At 53.6% G+C, this 18,319-nt stretch overlaps 7 protein-coding genes across 7 annotated transcripts; 2 read left to right on the top strand and 5 right to left on the bottom strand.

The window, feature by feature from the left end:
• Positions 1 to 548: 548 nt before the first annotated feature.
• On the bottom strand, positions 549 to 1,733 carry BKA58DRAFT_306568 (uncharacterized protein; the record flags this gene model as incomplete). The annotated part of the gene is made up of 2 exons (XM_046167121.1): positions 549 to 1,106; positions 1,143 to 1,733. The coding sequence occupies 2 exons, from the start codon at positions 1,731 to 1,733 to the stop codon at positions 549 to 551; spliced, it is 1,149 nt and encodes a 382-aa protein (XP_046031845.1).
• Positions 1,734 to 2,447: 714 nt separating this feature from the next.
• Positions 2,448 to 3,093, bottom strand: BKA58DRAFT_27446 (uncharacterized protein). Its single transcript, XM_046166810.1, has 3 exons — positions 2,800 to 3,093; positions 2,624 to 2,741; positions 2,448 to 2,567 (listed from the first exon to the last, which is right to left on the bottom strand). The coding sequence occupies exons 1-3, from the start codon at positions 2,814 to 2,816 to the stop codon at positions 2,529 to 2,531; spliced, it is 174 nt and encodes a 57-aa protein (XP_046031844.1). The 5' UTR covers positions 2,817 to 3,093; the 3' UTR covers positions 2,448 to 2,528.
• Positions 3,094 to 4,516: 1,423 nt separating this feature from the next.
• Positions 4,517 to 5,113, bottom strand: BKA58DRAFT_434714 (uncharacterized protein; the record flags this gene model as incomplete). Its single annotated transcript, XM_046173284.1, has 2 exons — positions 4,517 to 4,957; positions 5,006 to 5,113. 2 exons carry the CDS (start codon positions 5,111 to 5,113, stop codon positions 4,517 to 4,519), a joined length of 549 nt encoding a protein of 182 aa, XP_046031843.1.
• Positions 5,114 to 5,582: 469 nt separating this feature from the next.
• Positions 5,583 to 7,591, bottom strand: BKA58DRAFT_27427 (indoleamine 2,3-dioxygenase alpha type). Its single transcript, XM_046166808.1, has 2 exons — positions 6,877 to 7,591; positions 5,583 to 6,819 (listed from the first exon to the last, which is right to left on the bottom strand). The coding sequence occupies exons 1-2, from the start codon at positions 7,165 to 7,167 to the stop codon at positions 5,638 to 5,640; spliced, it is 1,473 nt and encodes a 490-aa protein (XP_046031842.1). The 5' UTR covers positions 7,168 to 7,591; the 3' UTR covers positions 5,583 to 5,637.
• A 641-nt stretch (positions 7,592 to 8,232) lies between these two features.
• Positions 8,233 to 10,156, bottom strand: BKA58DRAFT_27440 (integral peroxisomal membrane peroxin-domain-containing protein). Its single transcript, XM_046166809.1, has 2 exons — positions 9,864 to 10,156; positions 8,233 to 9,757 (listed from the first exon to the last, which is right to left on the bottom strand). The coding sequence occupies exons 1-2, from the start codon at positions 10,073 to 10,075 to the stop codon at positions 8,410 to 8,412; spliced, it is 1,560 nt and encodes a 519-aa protein (XP_046031841.1). The 5' UTR covers positions 10,076 to 10,156; the 3' UTR covers positions 8,233 to 8,409.
• Positions 10,157 to 11,010: 854 nt separating this feature from the next.
• Positions 11,011 to 16,403, top strand: BKA58DRAFT_374185 (uncharacterized protein). The gene is made up of 5 exons (XM_046169301.1): positions 11,011 to 11,411; positions 11,480 to 11,663; positions 11,736 to 14,823; positions 14,874 to 15,983; positions 16,041 to 16,403. Exons 1-5 carry the CDS (start codon positions 11,312 to 11,314, stop codon positions 16,053 to 16,055), a joined length of 4,497 nt encoding a protein of 1,498 aa, XP_046031840.1. The 5' UTR covers positions 11,011 to 11,311; the 3' UTR covers positions 16,056 to 16,403.
• Positions 16,404 to 16,533: 130 nt separating this feature from the next.
• Positions 16,534 to 18,196, top strand: BKA58DRAFT_374182 (P-loop containing nucleoside triphosphate hydrolase protein). The gene is made up of 5 exons (XM_046169300.1): positions 16,534 to 16,655; positions 16,715 to 16,740; positions 16,792 to 16,801; positions 16,894 to 18,013; positions 18,062 to 18,196. Exons 1-5 carry the CDS (start codon positions 16,588 to 16,590, stop codon positions 18,089 to 18,091), a joined length of 1,254 nt encoding a protein of 417 aa, XP_046031839.1. The 5' UTR covers positions 16,534 to 16,587; the 3' UTR covers positions 18,092 to 18,196.
• The last annotated feature ends 123 nt before the right edge of the window (positions 18,197 to 18,319 follow it).

Raw genomic sequence — 18,319 nt, 5'->3', positions numbered from 1 at the left:
GTTTTGAAACTCTAAAGTTTGGCGTCGTTCGAGGGTTAGCGCGTTGCTTCTTGCCTCAGCAGCAGTCCCGGATATTCCCGAAACCTTCGAGCCGCCTCAAGCACGACCATGACTTGACTTTGACTGCTCCAACTGACTCCACTGCAGCACTGTAATAGTAAAGAAGGTTGGGACGACAGCTTCAAAAACGCGGAGCGGTGAGATTGTCGAACAACAGGCAGGTTCTGGACGCGGATCTTCATGCTATCGGCTTCCAGTGTTTCGCTATGCATGTCGGTCACAGCAGAGCTTGCCACATCTGGACTGTACGGAGCAGTGGTCGCAGTAGCTGCATCGTAAGGCAAACGCTGCAGTAGCGGAAACGGACCGGCCAACATCGAAACATTGATATCAACGACACTGGCCATCTACGAAGGGGAAGACCTGAATCAGCGTATCAATACACCCTGCTTCACTCTAGTGATCAGTCCTATCGACCTCTAACATCCGCAGCGTCTTTGTACTCGACCTGACCGTCCTGCCTTCTTCGACTTCTTCTTGGTAAGCTTCTAGTTACTAGCGAACTGTCCTTGTGCCCAAGCCTTGAAGTCCCTAACCTCTTTTATCCATACGTATCGAATACATATTTCCTGAAGCTCATAGAAGAGCGCGCCCGCTTCAACGAAGCCCTTGGTGATGGAGCTCTTGATGAACAGCAGCAGTATCATGACAGCGCGACGCTGCGCATCCTTTCCGTATTCGACGATCGGGGTACCGTTGCCGACACCATTGGTAGTGCCGTTGATGGCTCCGTTGGTAATGCCGTTGACCGTGCCGTTGGTCGTTGTCTCCTCCTCCTCCTCCGGGGGAGGGGGCGCCTCCATCTTCTCGATAAGCCGCATTGCGTGCTGTATGAAATGGGTGCTAACGCTTTGGCCGTTAATGCCGTTTTCCTCGAAGGTGTGATTGGCGTGTAGTCTGGTGAGGAAGTCTAGGGACGATAGCTCGAGTGGGAGATGCGCGAGTTCTTGCACGGCTTGTTCGGGATCGTATCTCAGCTTCCGGATTATAGCTTCGTCCCATGACTGTGAGCTGTTAACCTCTTGCGCCTGAGTCTGGTGCAGTGACTCCTCATCTTCCACTGGTGCTATGGGCTTCTGGACGGGCTGTGCAGGAGCTCGTACTTTCGGCTCTGGCAGCTCGTCCCAAACCTCTGTCTCAACAAGCATGCGCATATACGGTTCCAGATCGAAGGTTGCTAGTGGAACACCATCCATCTTAAGGCGGTCCAGTATCAAGTTGGGTGAGGCTTTGGATAATGATGGCTCCCACAGCAGCAGGCCCATGATGTATTCAGCCCTCGTCTTCCGAGTTTCCGCAGCAGTGACGGTGTCGTTGCCAGTGGCCTTGTCTTCCTGCCCTTCGGCTGCCTCGTTGTTGGTTTCCATGAGAGCCTCTACCCAGTGTGACAAATAAGTCTTGAATCTCATAGGTGTCGCCTCGGCCAGCTTCCACAGTTTGTACTCGCAGTTCAAGATGAGCCTGAGCACTGGTAGAGTCGGCTCAAGTTTGGCCCGCTGGACGTACGCATCAAGCGTGTTTTTGACTCGAATCGACTCGATGAATGAAGTAGGGTCCGCGTTTAGCGAGCGGATGATTTTGTCGAGCTGGCGGATCGCGCCATCGTGGTTAAAGGCTGAGCTGCTAAGCGCGTTGATTTCGGCATCTGTGAGCGTGGCAGTCATGAAGCTCATACTGGGCGGTATTTATATCGCGCCTTGCGCTTCGAACGATAGGAATTCGGTGAGTGATACGTTTTAGAGTGGAGGGAATACATAAGGGTCGAAGTGGGCGCGAGGTGTGACGGTCGTGAGTGCTGGTGCGGAGCGCGTGAACCTTGGAAAGAACGGCGATGCACGTGCCAAGCATAGCATCGTGCCTTTGGTTCAGCCGCACATCGGACTGGAGAAGGATAACACAACGACTGAGTGGTTGTCATGAGATTTGTTTGCTAATTCTGAAATACGTTGGTAATCATGAGCTGCAGATCGTATTCGCGACATTGAGCCCTGGTACGACCACCAATGCCTCGAATGTTTCGTGCGTGTTTGTCCTGATTACTTCTAGCCGTTTCGACTAATCTAAAGTTCGCCAATTCACAAATGGCATACATACTTGCACATCAAAGCAAATGATAAATGAGGTTTGCAGAATATTTGATTATGTTCTCATTACAGCAGGCTCGTAGGAACGCACCAGGATGCACGCGAGGAAACCTGAGATTGTCCCAGAAAACCAGGACGCCGAAACCTGAAGCTATTCATGACATTACAGACGGAGCCAAGCCAAGACCACCTACACCCAACCGGAAGCTCCGGGATCCCTAAGCGACGCCATGTGAAGTGTATCCTGGCATCAAAAATATCGGTGATTGTGGGGTGTTGGTCAAGCTCTGACGTTGGCGGAAAAAGAGGAAGATGGGTATCGTGATGTGACGTTGTTTGTCAAGCCGTTATCGCGGCATCGTGAAAGGTGTTTGCGCGCCCCCGCTAAAACTTGAATATGATGTACAGAGCGTGGATAATACCCTGGGAATGTTGTTAGTGACATGTTGGTGGGTGATGATGCTTGTACCGGAACTCACCGGAATGTAACCAAGAACGGTCAACAGGATGTTGATGAGGAAATCAGCGTTGCATCCGCGCTCAAGGAAGACACCCAGAGGAGGCAGGATGATGGCAAGGAGGATCTTGCAGATATCGCTGGTGATTGTTAGTATCGATGCTTCAGGCAGGCTGGTGGCTGCTTGAGCGGACGTACCTGGCGGTGAAAGGCATGTTGGATGTGTCGGTGGTTGTTCTTGCGTGTGGTGGTTGGAAGTGCTGGTGGTAGAGTGTGGGCTGATGATGTGTTGATTTGACAAACAGCGGGAGTCTTGCTTAGTATTTATGGCAGGTGACGAGGGCAGCTCATGACCATAAGAGTGACGTAGCCGGTGAAATTTAGCAGGGATGGCAGGCGATGCCGCGTACCCGCGCCGGTTTTACGCGCCACACCTTGTGGCTGGCGTCATAGGTGTCCGAGTGACCCGACAGAAAGCAAGTTGCGCGATCAAACTTCCAAGCAGAGTTTCCACGTCGAGATTGCCTGTCAAGCCCTGCGAGTGACGCATGCCGCGTTCTGAGGCTGGAGAAATTGCGGGATGCTGCTTGGTCCTTCCCGGACTCACCTGCGGCCGTGTTTCCGAGCCTCATTTGCCAGACGTACATGTCTCTAGACGGTGAGATTGGGCTCTTGGCTGGCAAGGCCTGGATCGCCCACCAGCCACAAGAGTTGCGCAAGCTTCATGGCCTTGTACCGTCGATCCACCTCACGTCACAGCAGCCGCCCGCTATGATGCCGCTAACATGATGTCAAGCCTCACCATGTGGCGTACGCTTCTATTCATAGTTAGGCGTGGCTCAAACCTGGGGGTTAGGTCAAACTACTGGAGCTTTCGTTCCACCTTGGCTGCGCCTGTTGAATCTCCGTGGATTGGCGTCAAGCGACGCATCCGCATTTTCATCGTCGAAGACTCTAGCAATGCGTAGCTCAGTTTTGCACGGATAGATCGCCGGGCAGCTTGGCATGTGCCTGCGTGGACATGCGTCGAGGAAGATGCCGGTGTGTGGCCGGCAGCGGAATCGATCGGAATTGGTTTGCGCATCGGTGGAAAGCTTACAGTGTGTGAATAAGCACAGCACATGGAAGAGCTGCATCACAGCACCAGTTGTTTACATTGAAAACGGACCATGACTCTCGTCTGATACCACAATCGCACCCCATTCAAGGGAAAATCGGATACCTTGGAGCCTACATTGGCGTTAGGTCATCTACCTCGCGTGCTTTCATCTTGATGTAGGCTGCCACGCGGGTGACAAAAAAGAAGCGACTCTAAAATCTCTGCTTTCTGCAGACTTAGAACAGCGCAGTAACAATAGTGATTTAAGATTTTAATAAGGTAGAATTAAATAGAATCTCTTCTTCTTTAATTCTAGTTATCTAAAATCTTTTATTCTTCTCTAAGTATTATGTAGAGAAGCTATAAAGAAGAAGTATACTACAAAGTTCTGCTAGTGCTCGCTTATTTTGGTGACGATTTAAGTTTTGGAGTCGGCTCTTTTTTGTCTACCGCGTGGCTGCACACCTGTTTAGGCTTTTCCTTGTATGAGGTGATCGCGAAAATCGACCCGTCAACACTTGAACATTGCACCCACCCAAGCTGCAGTTATAGTGATTCTATCTAGTGTATTCGGGACATATGACGAAGTTCCTTTGCCTTAGGTTTAGCATCGCGCGGAAAATAAACCATTCGCATTCATGTTTACAATCTGCCAGTCAAAATCAACACATGAAATATGCACACGAAGACATGCAACAAAGCAGACAGATCTCCAAGATAACATAACATCATTCATCGGGTATCATTCCAAAAGTCGTCATATGTGCCCAAGACTTCCCTCCCAAAATCATCCCTCATATCGTGACAGTCTAGCACTCAGGACCTCTTCTCAGCCTCAACCTGCTTCTGCAAATCCGCCTCAACACCCCTCTGCCTCGCCTTCCCCTCATCGTGCTGCTTCTGCGCCTCCTCCTTCTGCGCCGCATTACCCGTCAACCCAGCAACGGCACCACCCACGGCACCACCAAGCCGATCACCAATCCCTTTTCCGAGATCGTTGACCTGGCCCGCAGCTTCTTGCTCCTTGCCCTCCTTGTTCTGTTGAATGCCCTGCTGCTTGAGGCCTTCGGCGCCGGTGAGGCCACCGAGCGCTTCTTTCGCGGCACCGATGTTTTGGTTCCACGAGCCTTGTGTGCGGTCTGAGTTGTCTTTTGCGACGCCGCCAGATGGGGTTACGGAGAAGGGTCCTGCTTTGGCGGCGGAGTGGGAGAGGTCGTGTTCGGCCGCGGCGGCATCTTTGCGGTTTTCGCCTTGGGCCTGGGGTGGGTTAGTAGAGGGCTTTCAAGGGGGAGAATAGAGACCGACCTTATCTGCAGTGTTGCCTGTGAGAGAGCCGATGGCGCTTTGGACTGCGCCCGTGGCTTGGTCCAAATAGGACTGAGGGGTGGAAGTCGCGTCCTTGTTTGAAGACATGATTTTATTGTTGGTTTTGTGGTGGATTTGAAGTAATGTAATTCAGGTTAATAGAGCTGCAGCTGTAGTTGTAGCAAGATCGTGGTGATGATAGCTTGTTATATATCAGTTTGTTTGTCTGGAAGTTCGAGTGGAGCATGTGAAGTATGACGTCACGCCCCACGTTGGGCACTCTCGCGACGCGCAACTTGGCTCTGCGCGGGAGATCTGACGAAGGTGGCGCATTGAAGATATGAGACGTACGACGCTCGTGGTGTGTTTCACAACCTCGTGGGTCTTGATGACATCGCTTTGGGGATCAACTGATCGTTTTCACCTGTATTATGATGCAATGCAGACATTTGACCGAGCAGACACCGACCCTCTCAGACATCCATGGCTGCTGAGATTGCATATGCGCGAGTCGAGAGTGTAGTTGCTAACATGGATATCTATTTGCTCGCACTACCGGGTCGAGAAGGGTATGTTCGTTTCAATTCCAAACGCCTGAGAATATGCTTTTCGGGTAATCGTGTTCTCATCCATCACCAATGACAGATACCTCCCTCGCTATCATCGACACTCCAGGTTCCTGCAAGACCGACAATCTCAACCTGCCCATTGAAGGCTTCTGATATCTTGCCTAGCCGGGCAACGCCATCATCAACGCCAAAGGACGCTCCAATCTCTGCAGGCCCGTTGTTGAGCAATCGCTTTGCCCATGCATCGATTGCAGGCTCGCCAGTCTCGTCGCGTGCTTGTTTCAGGAAAGGAATCAAAGCTGTGCCTCCTGTGCCACGAAGTTTCTTACTTCCCGTGCGAGCCATGGTGTTGGCCAAGTTGACACGTTGGGTGTGTGCTGGCTTAGGTGACAGCGATCGCGAGGTCGACTGCGTCTCGCGCGATTTGATGATAATGTACCGTGATACAAGCTGGATATGCTTATCGCGCAGACTCCGCAGCATGGCTAGGCATGCGTCGTAAGATGTCGTCAGAGCCCGATCTCTGCGATTCGATGTGACGTACTCTCGAATGTTTGCGACGCTCTCCATATGTTCTAGGAACCTGCGATGAGGCCCTGGCATGTAGTTGCGCATGTCCTGGATGAAGCCATGCGAGGGTCCGGATGGAGTAGGCTTTCCTGTGTCATCCCTCTTCTCACCGGTAGGTCTGTGTTCCACTCCAAGGACAATGTCAAAGAACTGGATAGTGGAGCTCTGCGCGTTACTGCCGCCGCTGAACTGTACATATGGTTGCTGGCCGGTACCGTCGTCAAACATGACACCATTTGGAAGACCAGCGTCCACCATGTTCTTACTTCCAGCCAGGTAGGGTCGGATGCGGTGGTAGAAGACGTGTGGATCGCAGCTCTCGTACATGCGCTCCAATAGGGCGCCCAGCTCATCGAGTCTCCCTGCGAACTTTTGAAGACACTCCACGACTGTCTTGCTATCGTTGTTCCTAGCGGCCTCAATAGCACGGATCATCATTGGAATGACCGGTCCAGCTCTTGCTTCAATCGCTACGGACACTAGGTAGAACCAAGATTCGTCCGTTGAGCCAGTGAAGGTCATTTGCGTTGCGAGGTTGTCCAAGGTGTCTGCAGGTTCCCAGTCGAACAGAGGTCGCCAGTTCCACAGGCAGACGGCTGCAAAGGTTGCGACTGGTGGGAGCTCCAAGTGTCTACATGTCTCCATGAACGGTATCGAGATGGATGGTGGTACAATCTGGACGGGATCGTTAGCTACGCATCGCTTTGGAACAAAGGGATTCTCAAGGCTCACATCAGATGGTCCGTCACCGCCCCAGATGTATGCATGGGCAATGAACCCCAAAATGGAGTAGGCTCTCCTCCACTCAGCTTCTGTGAGAAGGAACTGGGTCCCCAGTACTGGTAGTGTGTCGACTATTCCACGTAGCCGCTTGGCGAGAATCAAGCTTTGGAAGTTGCGTACGATTGTCTCCCATGGTTGGTAGTAGCGATCCGGTAGGACATCGAGCGGAATTTCATCGGGCAAGAAGCCGTTCCGAGGCGAGATGTCGTAATCGGCCAACTGAGGCAGAGTCGGAAGCATTGTGATGGTAGGCGGGGACGAAGTTTGGGTGTATTTATTGTTAGAGGGATGGAGGTGTTCTGTTGTGCTCGGTGGTCGTGATGAAGCAGTCGGATGTGTTCAGACTTGGTGCGCAGGTGTCGCGTGATGGGAACGCAGTCGGGGCTAAGTACAACTTGACCAGCGGCCGTGAAGGTAGTCGCCACCAACAATTACCCCGGGGTGATTGATCAAGGGATTGCCAAATCTTTTAAGGAACGACCAACGGAGGGTGGGGTAACTGCGCGGTACTTGAGTGTGGGCGAAAGGAAACTAGGCGCGTCTGGTAAGTTGTCTCGGAGGTGGAACCCAGGCACCAAATGAGTTGGTTCCGAGTTTGGGGAGCCCAGTGCTAGAGGGGTCTTTGCGGAGACGCGGACGGTGGGCTAGAAGACAATGGTGAAGAGCTGACTCGATTTAGCAACTGCAACACGAACAGTAGTAAAATGGTCGGGGAAGTGGCGTGAGAGAACAATGAGCATTATATTTGCCTTCCGGCCGCGGCTGCGAACCTTGGTGGATTATGTCAAAGAAGCAGGCCGAAACGCGTAGTGCTCAGTAATTGCCTAAGAGAAATCTGCGAGCCGAGTGCTCCGCGCAATCGGTTTCGTGGGCGTTACCTTGGGTCACATTAGCAATCAATTCACTCATGGATTCCATGATTCTACTATAGCGGAGGTAGCGCGGCTGGCCGACGGGCTACTAGATGTCCACACTAGCGTAGGTGCCCTGCATGAAACGGCTGGCTGCCGAAGTCGGGCAATCGGCCGTTGGGAGGAACACGGGTTAAACCCGCAAATAGAGGCCGGTGCCATAGAATGTGAATGCTGAATGATGGTTTTTGCCTCTTGTGATGAGATCACGACACGACAACCGAATCTTCGAGGACGGAATCGTACAGCCAATCCAGCCTCACGCACCGTCGCCAACCCCGCAAAATTCCCGTTCCTGTACGCCGACGCTACTGCAGTGGATTCAAGCTAAGAGTGCAGATCAGGGACCGCATGTTGACTATTGAGTTGTATGTACATATAATGAAGTGGTCCGAAATGCGACGGTAAGCGTTGTTGTATACGCAAGTTTTGGTGTGCAGTGTGAAAGTCGTGATGATTTTAGATGAGCGTCACCAAACGCTACACCATCGATGAAGAAAGCGGAAAGGAACAGCCGTGGGGTGGATGATGAATACCACTTCTGCGCCCGCTTCTCTCCGATATTCTACGACTACTGGCCCTCTCTCCAAGGCATCCTTTCAACACCCCTCACCCACCTCCGTCTCCTCCACTCGCCCTTACGACTCGGTGCATGGCTCTCCCACGCCCGGCGCAGAACCTCCTTTTCTTCATCTCCAATGTCTCTGCTACTTCCCTTTGATCCGCTCCGCTTCTTGAGCTTCGCCTTTGCGGCGCTAGCCTTCTCTCCTTCGCTCTCAAGGACTTCGTAGTGCAGATCTGTCACCCATCGCTCACCCTCGACCTCGACCTCTACGCCCGTGACACAGCGATCCTCAACCCATTCGCGAGACAGCAGATCAAGCGTCCACTTTTTATCACTCCAGCGCCAGCCACGCGGCGGAAGCACATCTTCGAAGAAGGCTGTACCACGAGGTCTGTCGCCGCTGATTCTAGAAGGCGACAAAGGCGAGTAAGGCGATGGAGAGAACATGAAGCCTTCGTACTCGCCATTTTCGTCATGTAGAGCGCGGTGTTGAAGTTCGAATATCTCTACCTCGCGTGTCTCCTGAGACGTCTCCAGTTCGATGTCTGCGCGTGAAATGGTTAGGAGGAACGAACGACTTTCGTGCTCTGCATCCGAGATGAACTTTTCGGTTTCGGGCGTTGTAAGGAGGTCTTGGACATTGGGATGTCCCAACGCTGTCAAGGTGTATCCAAGGACGAGGAATATTGCGCGCCACGGTAGTAGATGCGCCGATATGAACAGCAGCACCGATACAACGAGCAGAATGAGGTAGAGCATTGATGAGAGGTTCTCGTTTTGGAAGTTGGTAAGCGGCGTGATGAAGCTCAGTATAGCGTCGTGCCCGCGGCTAAAGTCCTCCATGCAATTCTGCAGATCGCGCATGTTGCGGAAGAAGTCCTTGCTGAACTCGGGCGCAGGCTTGATCGTCTTCGCATCGGCCAACGGTGGTCCTCCCAAGCTTCCCCTCCATAGATCGCCGTCTACATCTACCGTGTTCGTCATGGGCTCCGGATGGCGGGTCAGATATGCAGGAACCATGACGAAGAACATGCCACATGCTAGCGGGAGTACAGGTACAAGATACGGATTGACGCATACGAAGGTCCAGACGAAGAGAAACGAGAGAGTTTGCGTAGGCTGGGCCCAGCTGAACAGACGAATGAGGCGATTTTGAGCAACAAAAGCAACGCCGATGCGCGAGTTAAAGCGACGGAAGTTGGAAGACATGGTAGGGATGCTGAAGTTGGGTCGAGCAACATAGCTTCGAGAGCGCCGGTCCTTGATGTGTGGTGTGTTCCCGCTTGGTGTCGAGGCTGAGTCTGGAGGCGAGCCGTCAGAGAGGTCTTCCGAGGGCAACACTTGTGCAAGTAGCCTATAGAATCAGCTCTATTCATCACTTGTTGCACACTACTTTTGTAGTAGAGGGTCGTTCGGGATGTTCAGCTTGTACAGCAACATCTGAGTTTCGGATAACTTACATGTTCATCATCTTGTCTCCCACCCTACTACTCGACTCGCGACTTATGTTATCACCTAGCGACTCCAATTTGTCTTTGAGCTTGCTAGCCGACAGACGGCGCGAATGAGGCCTCGCTGTGGTGGGCGTGCCATCGTTCGATGCATGTTGTACTTGGACTACCGGAATGGGCGTGCCGCGGTTCACCAGCGAGTCCGAGTTGTCTGAACCCATGGCGGGGCCTGCAAGGTGATTGTCTTGCTCCTCGTCAGGCAGGCGACCAGATTGATCTGAATCGGAGGTGGTAAGTCGGTCTCAGAGTGTGATGAGGGAAGTCACACTGGTGTTGCGTGGTGGTGGAGGTAGGCGTGTCATATGTGGCTGAGTAGTGAGTTCCTAATACGTGTAGACGTCGAGTAACTGCCTAGACAACATCCAGATGGTAACTTGTCCCTGCTCTTTCGGTTCCGGTGCTTCAAAAGCGCATTCCTGCAGTTTGGCGCGGAGGGTCTGAAAGCAGGTGTTGGCGTGCTGCTTGGTGCAGCAAACGGATGACGCACGCGCATGTGAACTCGTGGCGTCGAGCTTGCGCCGTGGTACGTTGTTCGTTCCGGCGTTTCCCCACATGTGGCCGTGCACGTGCGCGATTGAGATGGTCAGGGACAAACAACCTTTGGGACTTGGAGAACCAAGAAGCTCTTGGAGATCGCTGTTACATTGTAAAGTCTCCGTTAGCATTTAGTGGTGAGATGGAGAATCACGACTGTGGAGTAGCTGCGGAAGTCCCGCTGTCATGTTTCGGGGCCGTAACCTCCGCTACATAGATAGCTTCCAGAGCATGCACGATTGAGGGTTCAGCATGCACATGCTGAAAGCCGTGCCATGTGCAGGCGGGCTAGGGTAGCTTGGGTGGTGCAATCATGGTTGGCAGGTGATGGTCGTACTGCCTGGTGTACAGCTACTCTGGACAGGAGCGTGGCAGCGGCACTGAGATGACAGCGAGACAGTAGGGCCGTTGGGCGATGCGTCCGTTCCCTGGGAGAGGAGAGTTGTTTTGATAATACCCTATTCGCCGCAAGAGGCAGATATGGACAGGGGCCGTGGGTCCTTGTCAACTAGACAACCTTAGTGCCTTGGTGGCTTTTGCGGGCGACCCTCATTGTGACTTTGACGAACGTCGACTATCGTGCACCTCCCCTTTGCCGCAACCCAGCGCCGTGCTTTTTGCGCAGCACCATTGCCTAAGCCTGAATCCTTCCGATAGCCGTTCGCTCGACTCATTACCGACCGCCGATCGCTTTCACCGCTGTAGCCGGGCCCATTCGACATGTCGGCATAGTCTCCCTCGGTGCCCAAGCTCGACGCTTGGAGACCATCTCGGCGCTCTTGAAAGAGGAAGACTTTTTGAAGCATCCCGTGACAGTAGAGCGTCCCTTGCCGGCGTCGTAATCACGAGCTGTGGAGCTGGCCATGGCGACGCAGCCGCGAACTGCAACTCGGACCATGGAGTCGACCAACGTGCCCGAACGGTCAGGGTCCAACATGTCGGAGGACTCTAGCGGCTCCTCAGGTACGAAAAAGCATTGGGGTGGCTGTCGCATTACGCGATGAGGTGTCATAGCTAACCCGGCGCTGCAGAAGACCGCGTACGCAAGTTCCAGAAGACAGGCGACCAGGGCAGCCGCCTGCGCAAGACGAGTGCATCTAATGCCATAAGCGCAGCCCGCCCGCTGCCTACCATCAACAACAACGCCGCAGGACGGGGCAGGGCCAAGGTGCCGTTGGGCCCCCGCGAGCGGCCCCAGGACTTCACCAAGCAGAGGTACGACGCCGCAGCCCAGGCGACGACAACACGGCAACGTGTGGACGACATGTCAGCTGACGCGTGATGCAGTAGAATGGCAAGCGGCGCCAGCGTCGCTTCCCTCGAGACGCGCTCCTTCCTGCCCACGCCCGCGAATGAGACGACAGCCACGCGCCCCGTCCCCTCGAACCCACGCTTCAGCTTCACCAAGCAGCCGCAGCCGGGGCCTGCAAAGGAAGAGCCGAATGAGAGCACCGGCTCGTACGACTTCCTGCCTGCCGTCAACTTCGACGACTTCGCCAACAGCCTCGCGTATGAGCCCGCTCTGAGCGACTTTCCCGCGCCTGGCACATTCAAGGCCAACGTGCCTGCCAACACCACCACACCCAATAACAACAACATGCCGACATTCACGGGAACGCCCACTGACAAACCTCCCACACGCAGCAGCGACTTCGTTCGCCGCTTCAGCCAGTCCACCGCGAGGAAGCCAAGTGGTACCTCTACCACATCGGGCTCTGACACGAACATGCCGGCGCCACAGAGCAACATGGCCATTCGTTCACGGCGCCAGAGTCAATTCCCCGCCCAGGCACCCCCAAACCCAGCTGCCCGAGCACCGCGGAAGAGCGTTGGCCCTGGAATGCTGCCTTCAAGTAGCTTTGAGCGCCAGGAAATGGACAGGCTCGCCAACGACAACGCAATGCCCCAGCTCGGCCGTGCGCCGTCACTGAACAAGGGAAACAGGCGAGAAACACTGTCTGCAAACATCAGCACAGCTCCTACCACCGGAGTACCCAGGCTCCCAACTGCCGCACGCAACGCCAAAGCAAAGTCCTTACAACCGCCTTCGAGACAGCAGCCGGGCCACCTGACTGTCTCCTCCATGACCCCCGATCCAAGTTCAATGCCCTCCCCTGGCAGGTCTCCCGCTGCGCAAAGATCGTACACACCTTCGTCCTCATCGAGCAAACGGCAGTCGACGGCTCCACACATCTCTGGACTTGGCGCGCGAACCATTAGCCCCACAGACGCTCGGCGGCTGAGAAGACTCTCCATGAACCCAAATCATCCACCAGGCGGCCCAGTGGGTCCTCCCACTCCACAGGGCGATCAGACATTCGACGAGCGCGCCTTCAGTCAATCTCCAGCCTTGGCTGTGGGAGGCAGCATGACACCATCATCGGCGCGCGCGACGCCCGAGCAGAAGCGGAAGTCATATGCTTCTGGTATATCGCTCTCGTCCAATTCGAGCTTGAACTCGCTGAAGGTTGGTCCTTCATCAATACCCTTGCGCACCAATCCTGCTCCGACAAGCTCACGTTTGCCTGCGCCGAAGCCGCGAAACGTGCAAAGTTCAGCTGGCGGAGAGCAAGAAGAGGTCCCTCCGGTACCCGCTATACCAAAAGCTTTTGAATCCCCCAAGGACCCCGAGCGCAGCAGCTTTGCATTCACAACACCAAATTCGAAGATGAGCGCGCCTCCTCAAGCTCCCCAAGACCCGGTATCAACACCTGACACGCAACGAGCTGAACCTCGGCAAAATGAGACCCTGGAAGGTGGCGTCATGAACAGGAGCACAGGGTCCATCAGACATCGAAGGGGCTTGACTGTTGGAGCTGGTACCGAAGGTGAGAGGACGCCCACGGTACAGCAGTCCAGCAAGAAAAACCTTCAGCCAATCAGACTGCCACCGCTGAACCTGCTGCCGCTCGGCACACCATTTAACAATCGGATATCGTCTTTCCCTGCACCATCTGGTGAAGTGGATGAGCGTAATGTAACGCCACCACCTAAACGTGCTGCCAACAAAACGCCTAGTACGCCAATGACAGCTTCCAAGGCGAACTTCTTCGCAAGGAATAACCATCACGACGAATACCATAAACACTTGCGTAGCAGTAGCTCGGCCTTCAATCTGCGTGCTGCAGACTCGTCGCTTGATACCCACCCGAACATCGGTTCGATCCCCGTTCCGACCTTGAACCCAACACGCCAAGCCACCACACCTTTCGCGTCGAATTCGCTACCAAAGGGTAGTGGGGAGTTCGCCCGCTTGCAGCCACGACCTAGCGGCGAATACAAATCCTCCGCCAAGGATGTTGAGATGCAGAGTATGGTTGCTGGCCCGCGGCCATTACAAAAGAAGAACACGTCGGATTCAATACAGACATCCACATCAACCGAACCTGAAACGCCTTCTTCTGGCTCATCTTTGCGGCGAAAACTCAGCCTCAGTGGCTGGAGGAGAGCTTCATCCAAGGCTGCAACACATCAATCGCAAAATCTGCAGGTTCGAAAACCGGGCCCTCAGGGTGGTGAACCAAGACAGCAACCCCAGCCTCCCAAGCATAGCGAAATGCCTCCACCACGGTTACCTGCGTCTGCTACTTGGAGCGGTGCTATTGGCACAAGCCCGACTCCCGCTAAAAGTGGGACTCGACCATCCCTTGATTTCGGGCGCCGCAAACCTTCTGCGACAGCAGTTGCAAGTGATACAGAGGTTGAGAAACTAAGTGCTCGTAAGCCCGTAGGGAATGCCGGAACACGTGCGGTATCGGGGCACACAGACCAGGCTAATAGCCAGGCGACGCAGAAGTCAACGTCGATCTTGACACCGATGCAGCGGATGCTGGGTACGAAGAGCTCATCGAATATGCTCAAAGCTCGTAATCTCGACTCGAACCTCGATAGAGATGACATGTTGGCCGACGAAGAAATGAAGAAGCTTGCTTCGAAGCGGAAAGACTTCGAGCATGCGGCGCGCGATGTTGATGAGCTTCGCAAGCGCGCCACAGCCAAGGAGCGTGTCAGTCCAAGTGATGCTGTGCGCATGGCCAATTTGAACATATTCGAAAGAGGCGAGATCATCGATTACAAGGAGGTCTACTTCTGTGGAACGAAGAACGCCAAGAAGCACGTTGGCGATCTTAATGCGCAGACAGCAAACTTTGGCTATGACGACGAACGCGGCGATTACAACATCGTCTTGGGAGACCATCTTGCATACAGATACGAAGTTGTCGATGTTCTCGGCAAGGGCAGCTTCGGACAGGTCGTGCGTTGCGTAGACCACAAAACGGGAGGGCTCGAAGCGATCAAGATCATTCGTAACAAGAAACGGTTCCATCAGCAAGCTCTGGTTGAAGTCAACATTCTTCAGAAGCTACGCGAATGGGTAAGGACGATGCATTCGGTATACAGAGTAAGCTTGCTAACGATAACCAGGACCCCGATAACAAGCACAGTATGATCAACTTCACCCAGAGCTTCTACTTCCGCGGCCATCTTTGCATCTCGACCGAGCTTCTTGGCATGAATCTGTACGAGTTCATCAAAGCACACGAGTTCAAGGGCTTCTCCCTTCGTCTGATCCGCCGGTTCTGCAAACAGATGTTGGCTTCATTGACCCTCTTGAAGACCCAGAAAGTCATCCATTGCGATCTGAAGCCAGAGAATATTCTACTTGCGCACCCGTTACACTCGGAAATCAAGGTCATCGATTTCGGATCCAGTTGCTTCGAAACCGAGAAAGTCTACACGTACATTCAGTCGCGATTCTACCGATCGCCGGAGGTCATCCTTGGCATGAGCTACGGATTGCCGATAGATATGTGGAGTTTGGGTTGTATCCTCGCCGAGCTGCTCACCGGTTACCCCATCTTCCCTGGAGAGAATGAGCAGGAGCAGCTTGCTTGCATCATGGAGATATTCGGGCCTCCAGAGAAGCACCTTATCGAGAAGAGTAGCAGGAAGAAGTTGTTCTTTGACTCCCTCGGCAAGCCTAGAGTTACTGTTTCCTCGAAGGGCCGCAGGCGACGACCCAGCTCGAAGACACTACAACAAGCCTTGAAGTGTGACGATGAGGCCTTCCTTGACTTCATCACGCGCTGTCTGCGTTGGGATCCCGAGCGTCGAATGAAGCCCGATGAAGCGATGCAGCATGAATTCATCACTGGCGTACGCAAAACCAATCAACAACGACGACCTTTCAACGGCCCGTCCGGCACGTCTTCACCTGCGAAGCGAATGCCGCCCCCACAGTCGGCACAACCACGCGTCCGACCTCTTCCTGAACCCCCCGTGTCTAGCTTCAGAAATGGAACCGCAGCCAGCGGACAACGTCAGGTGTCGAACAGCAACTCACCTGTGAAAACTTCTGCTCCCCCAAGACGCCACTCCACCGTGCAAGGACTTGCACCTGGAGCAGCAGGTACTAAGCGTGCAGCGAACGGAGCGCCACTCAATGGCGCAGGTGGAAGTGGATTGCCGCGCGCAGCACAGCGCAGTGTGTCAGGCAAACCGGACCTCGCTTCGGCGGCGGCTATTGCCAGTCTCGTAAGTCCAGAGCATCGCGGCTAGCTTGATATCGATAAGTCGTTAACAATGCTTCAGAAAACGCACACATAACCTTACGAAACCGAGAGATATTCTCAATATAGATTAACGATTACTTGGGCATCTCATGAGGTTTCTCTACTATGTAATATGGGGTCTACCCCGCTGGCGGCTTCGGGGTTGGGGCTGATCCGGACTTTTGTGCAGATGTGGTTGCGAATGTTTATGTTTTCCCATTCAGCGACGTTATACCCCCGAAAAAGTCTCTCTTTGGAGCATATTTTCAACATGGTGTATTGATTGGTTAATTGGATAGGAGGGAGGATATTGAATATTGATATGAACAGCATCCTAGGGCGTTGTAGCAAGATAGACATCTTCTAGAAATCGTAATGTGATGGGTGATAGGTCTAAGACGTCGAGTACAAGCATTGTCTATCTGCCTGAATGCATGAGCGATTGCGAGCTGTGGCCTTTTGTGATGTCAGTGCGTTATCGATAAGGGCGATGGCGAATTTGACGATGTTGGCTTTCGCACTACAACCCTCAGCATTCAAGTACCCTTCTTTGATACCCTGTTCTTCTTTCTTTACGTTTATTAGACATGCCTCGCGATCCGCTAATAGGCCTCGTCGGCAAGCCTTCCTCGGGCAAGTCGACTACACTGAACAGGTGCGCAATGCCCCTCCACCCCTCTTTCGCGGATCTTTCTAAGATGGATTTCATGGCAGCTTGACAGATGCTACCTCCAAAGTCGGTCCGTACATGTCTGAATATGCTGGGAGCTGTGTAGGCTGATTATTAGTAGGAAACTTCCCGTAAGTCATCCCTCTCCGATCCATGGAATGCGATTGCGCAGCGTACACCGCGCTCGATTCTCCGCATCGTCAGCTCCTAATGCTACATCCAGATTCACCACGATCGATCCTCAGCGCGCCATCGGATACCTCCAAATCGAATGTCCATGCGCGCGCCTCGGTCTCGCTGATCGCTGCAAACCCAACTACGGCGGCTGTGTTGAAGGACGGCGATCGGTTCCCATAGAACTTCTCGATGTCGCCGGTCTCGTACCCGGCGCACACTTGGGAAAAGGCCTAGGGAACAGGTTCTTGGACGACTTGCGACATGCAGATGCGCTTGTACACGTGGTGGACGTGAGCGGGACGACCGACGCGGAGGGCAAGGCGACAAGAGGCTATGACCCAAGTCAAGACATTGTTTGGCTGAGGAGCGAAATCGTGCGATGGATACAAGGCAATCTTATGGAGAAATGGGGTAGTATCAAGAGGAGGCATGTCGCTATCAAAGCCACGGCAGTCGAGACACTACAGAACCAGTTCTCAGGTTACGGATCCACGTCCAGCGTCGTTGCGCGTTGTCTCGATCGCCTCGCTCTCAAGGAGCCACTACAAGACTGGTCAAACGAGACCATCGAACGAGTCGTAAACGCCTTCACCGACGAGAAATTCCCTACCGTTATCGCCCTCAATAAGATCGACCATCCCGACGCCGACAAGAACATTGCGAAGATTGCGAAACAGGTAGATGCCAAGAGCATAGTGCTTTGCAGCGCGATATCGGAAGTCTTTCTGCGGAAATTGGCGAAACAGGGCTTCATCAAATACACCGAAGGCAGCGAATTCGTCGACACAAGAGAAGACTTGATCGAGCAGGGCGACCCCGATGGAGGCGGCCTGAAGGAGTTGGACGAGAAGCTCAAAACACGAATCGAAAACCTCAAAGACATGGTCCTTTACCGCTTTGGTAGCACGGGCGTCGTGCAAGTCCTGTCGCGAGCAGCAGAACTCCTCGGTCTGGTCCCAGTCTTCCCAGTTCGCAACATCCACGCGTATACTAGCGGAAGCGCGAGCTCGACGGCTGTCTTTAGAGATTGCGTGCTTGTCAAAAAGGGTAGTACAGTCGGTGATGTGTATAGGAAGGTCATGGGTGACGCGCCAATGGCGTATGTGGAGACAGAGGGCGGGAGGAGAGTGGCGGAGGATGATGTTGTTGCTGTGGGAAAGAACGACGTGAGTACATGATGAAGATAACAGTAGACATGTTGCTAACGAAGTTAGATATTGAGCTTCAAGGTAGGAAGGGCCTGATCAAGCCTAGTCAACATCTAGTCGGGGTTACATCCGAGATGCGCATAGTCTCTTGCAATCGATGAACTTGAGTAATATAACTTGTCTCAAACTAACAGATCGTACTGCGCCTAGATTGATGAACCTGTGACTCTCCATGCTGTTTGAGATCTCGAGATGGCTAAAGAACATTGCCTCATCACCATGGACGCGTAGCTGGCTGCGACTCGCAAGTTCCGCTGTCATACC

Source organism: Alternaria rosae (genome assembly GCF_020736505.1).
Source record: "Alternaria rosae strain MPI-PUGE-AT-0040 chromosome Unknown BKA58scaffold_1, whole genome shotgun sequence".
Classification (NCBI taxonomy): Eukaryota; Fungi; Ascomycota; class Dothideomycetes; order Pleosporales; family Pleosporaceae; genus Alternaria; species Alternaria rosae.
Note: the sequence above shows the minus strand (reverse complement) of the source record. Positions and strands in the feature narration are given on the sequence as shown.

Excerpts from the sequence above, each read along its gene's own strand:
- BKA58DRAFT_374182 (XM_046169300.1), top strand. The coding sequence starts at position 16,588 with ATGCCTCGCGATCCGCTAATAGGCCTCGTCGGCAAGCCTTCCTCGGGC. Across the intron at positions 16,656-16,714 it reads AAGTCGACTACACTGAACAG|CTTGACAGATGCTACCTCCA; the intron begins GTGCGCAATGCC and ends ATTTCATGGCAG. Across the intron at positions 18,014-18,061 it reads TTGCTGTGGGAAAGAACGAC|ATATTGAGCTTCAAGGTAGG; the intron begins GTGAGTACATGA and ends TAACGAAGTTAG.
- BKA58DRAFT_27446 (XM_046166810.1), bottom strand. Across the intron at positions 2,568-2,623 it reads CCGTTCTTGGTTACATTCCG|GGTATTATCCACGCTCTGTA; the intron begins GTGAGTTCCGGT and ends CAACATTCCCAG.
- BKA58DRAFT_27440 (XM_046166809.1), bottom strand. The coding sequence starts at position 10,075 with ATGGGTTCAGACAACTCGGACTCGCTGGTGAACCGCGGCACGCCCATT. Across the intron at positions 9,758-9,863 it reads GGAGACAAGATGATGAACAT|GCTACTTGCACAAGTGTTGC; the intron begins GTAAGTTATCCG and ends CTGATTCTATAG.
- BKA58DRAFT_27427 (XM_046166808.1), bottom strand. The coding sequence starts at position 7,167 with ATGCTTCCGACTCTGCCTCAGTTGGCCGATTACGACATCTCGCCTCGG. Across the intron at positions 6,820-6,876 it reads GCGGTGACGGACCATCTGAT|ATTGTACCACCATCCATCTC; the intron begins GTGAGCCTTGAG and ends GATCCCGTCCAG.
- BKA58DRAFT_374185 (XM_046169301.1), top strand. The coding sequence starts at position 11,312 with ATGGCGACGCAGCCGCGAACTGCAACTCGGACCATGGAGTCGACCAAC. Across the intron at positions 11,412-11,479 it reads GGACTCTAGCGGCTCCTCAG|AAGACCGCGTACGCAAGTTC; the intron begins GTACGAAAAAGC and ends CCGGCGCTGCAG. Across the intron at positions 11,664-11,735 it reads CAGGACTTCACCAAGCAGAG|TAGAATGGCAAGCGGCGCCA; the intron begins GTACGACGCCGC and ends CGCGTGATGCAG.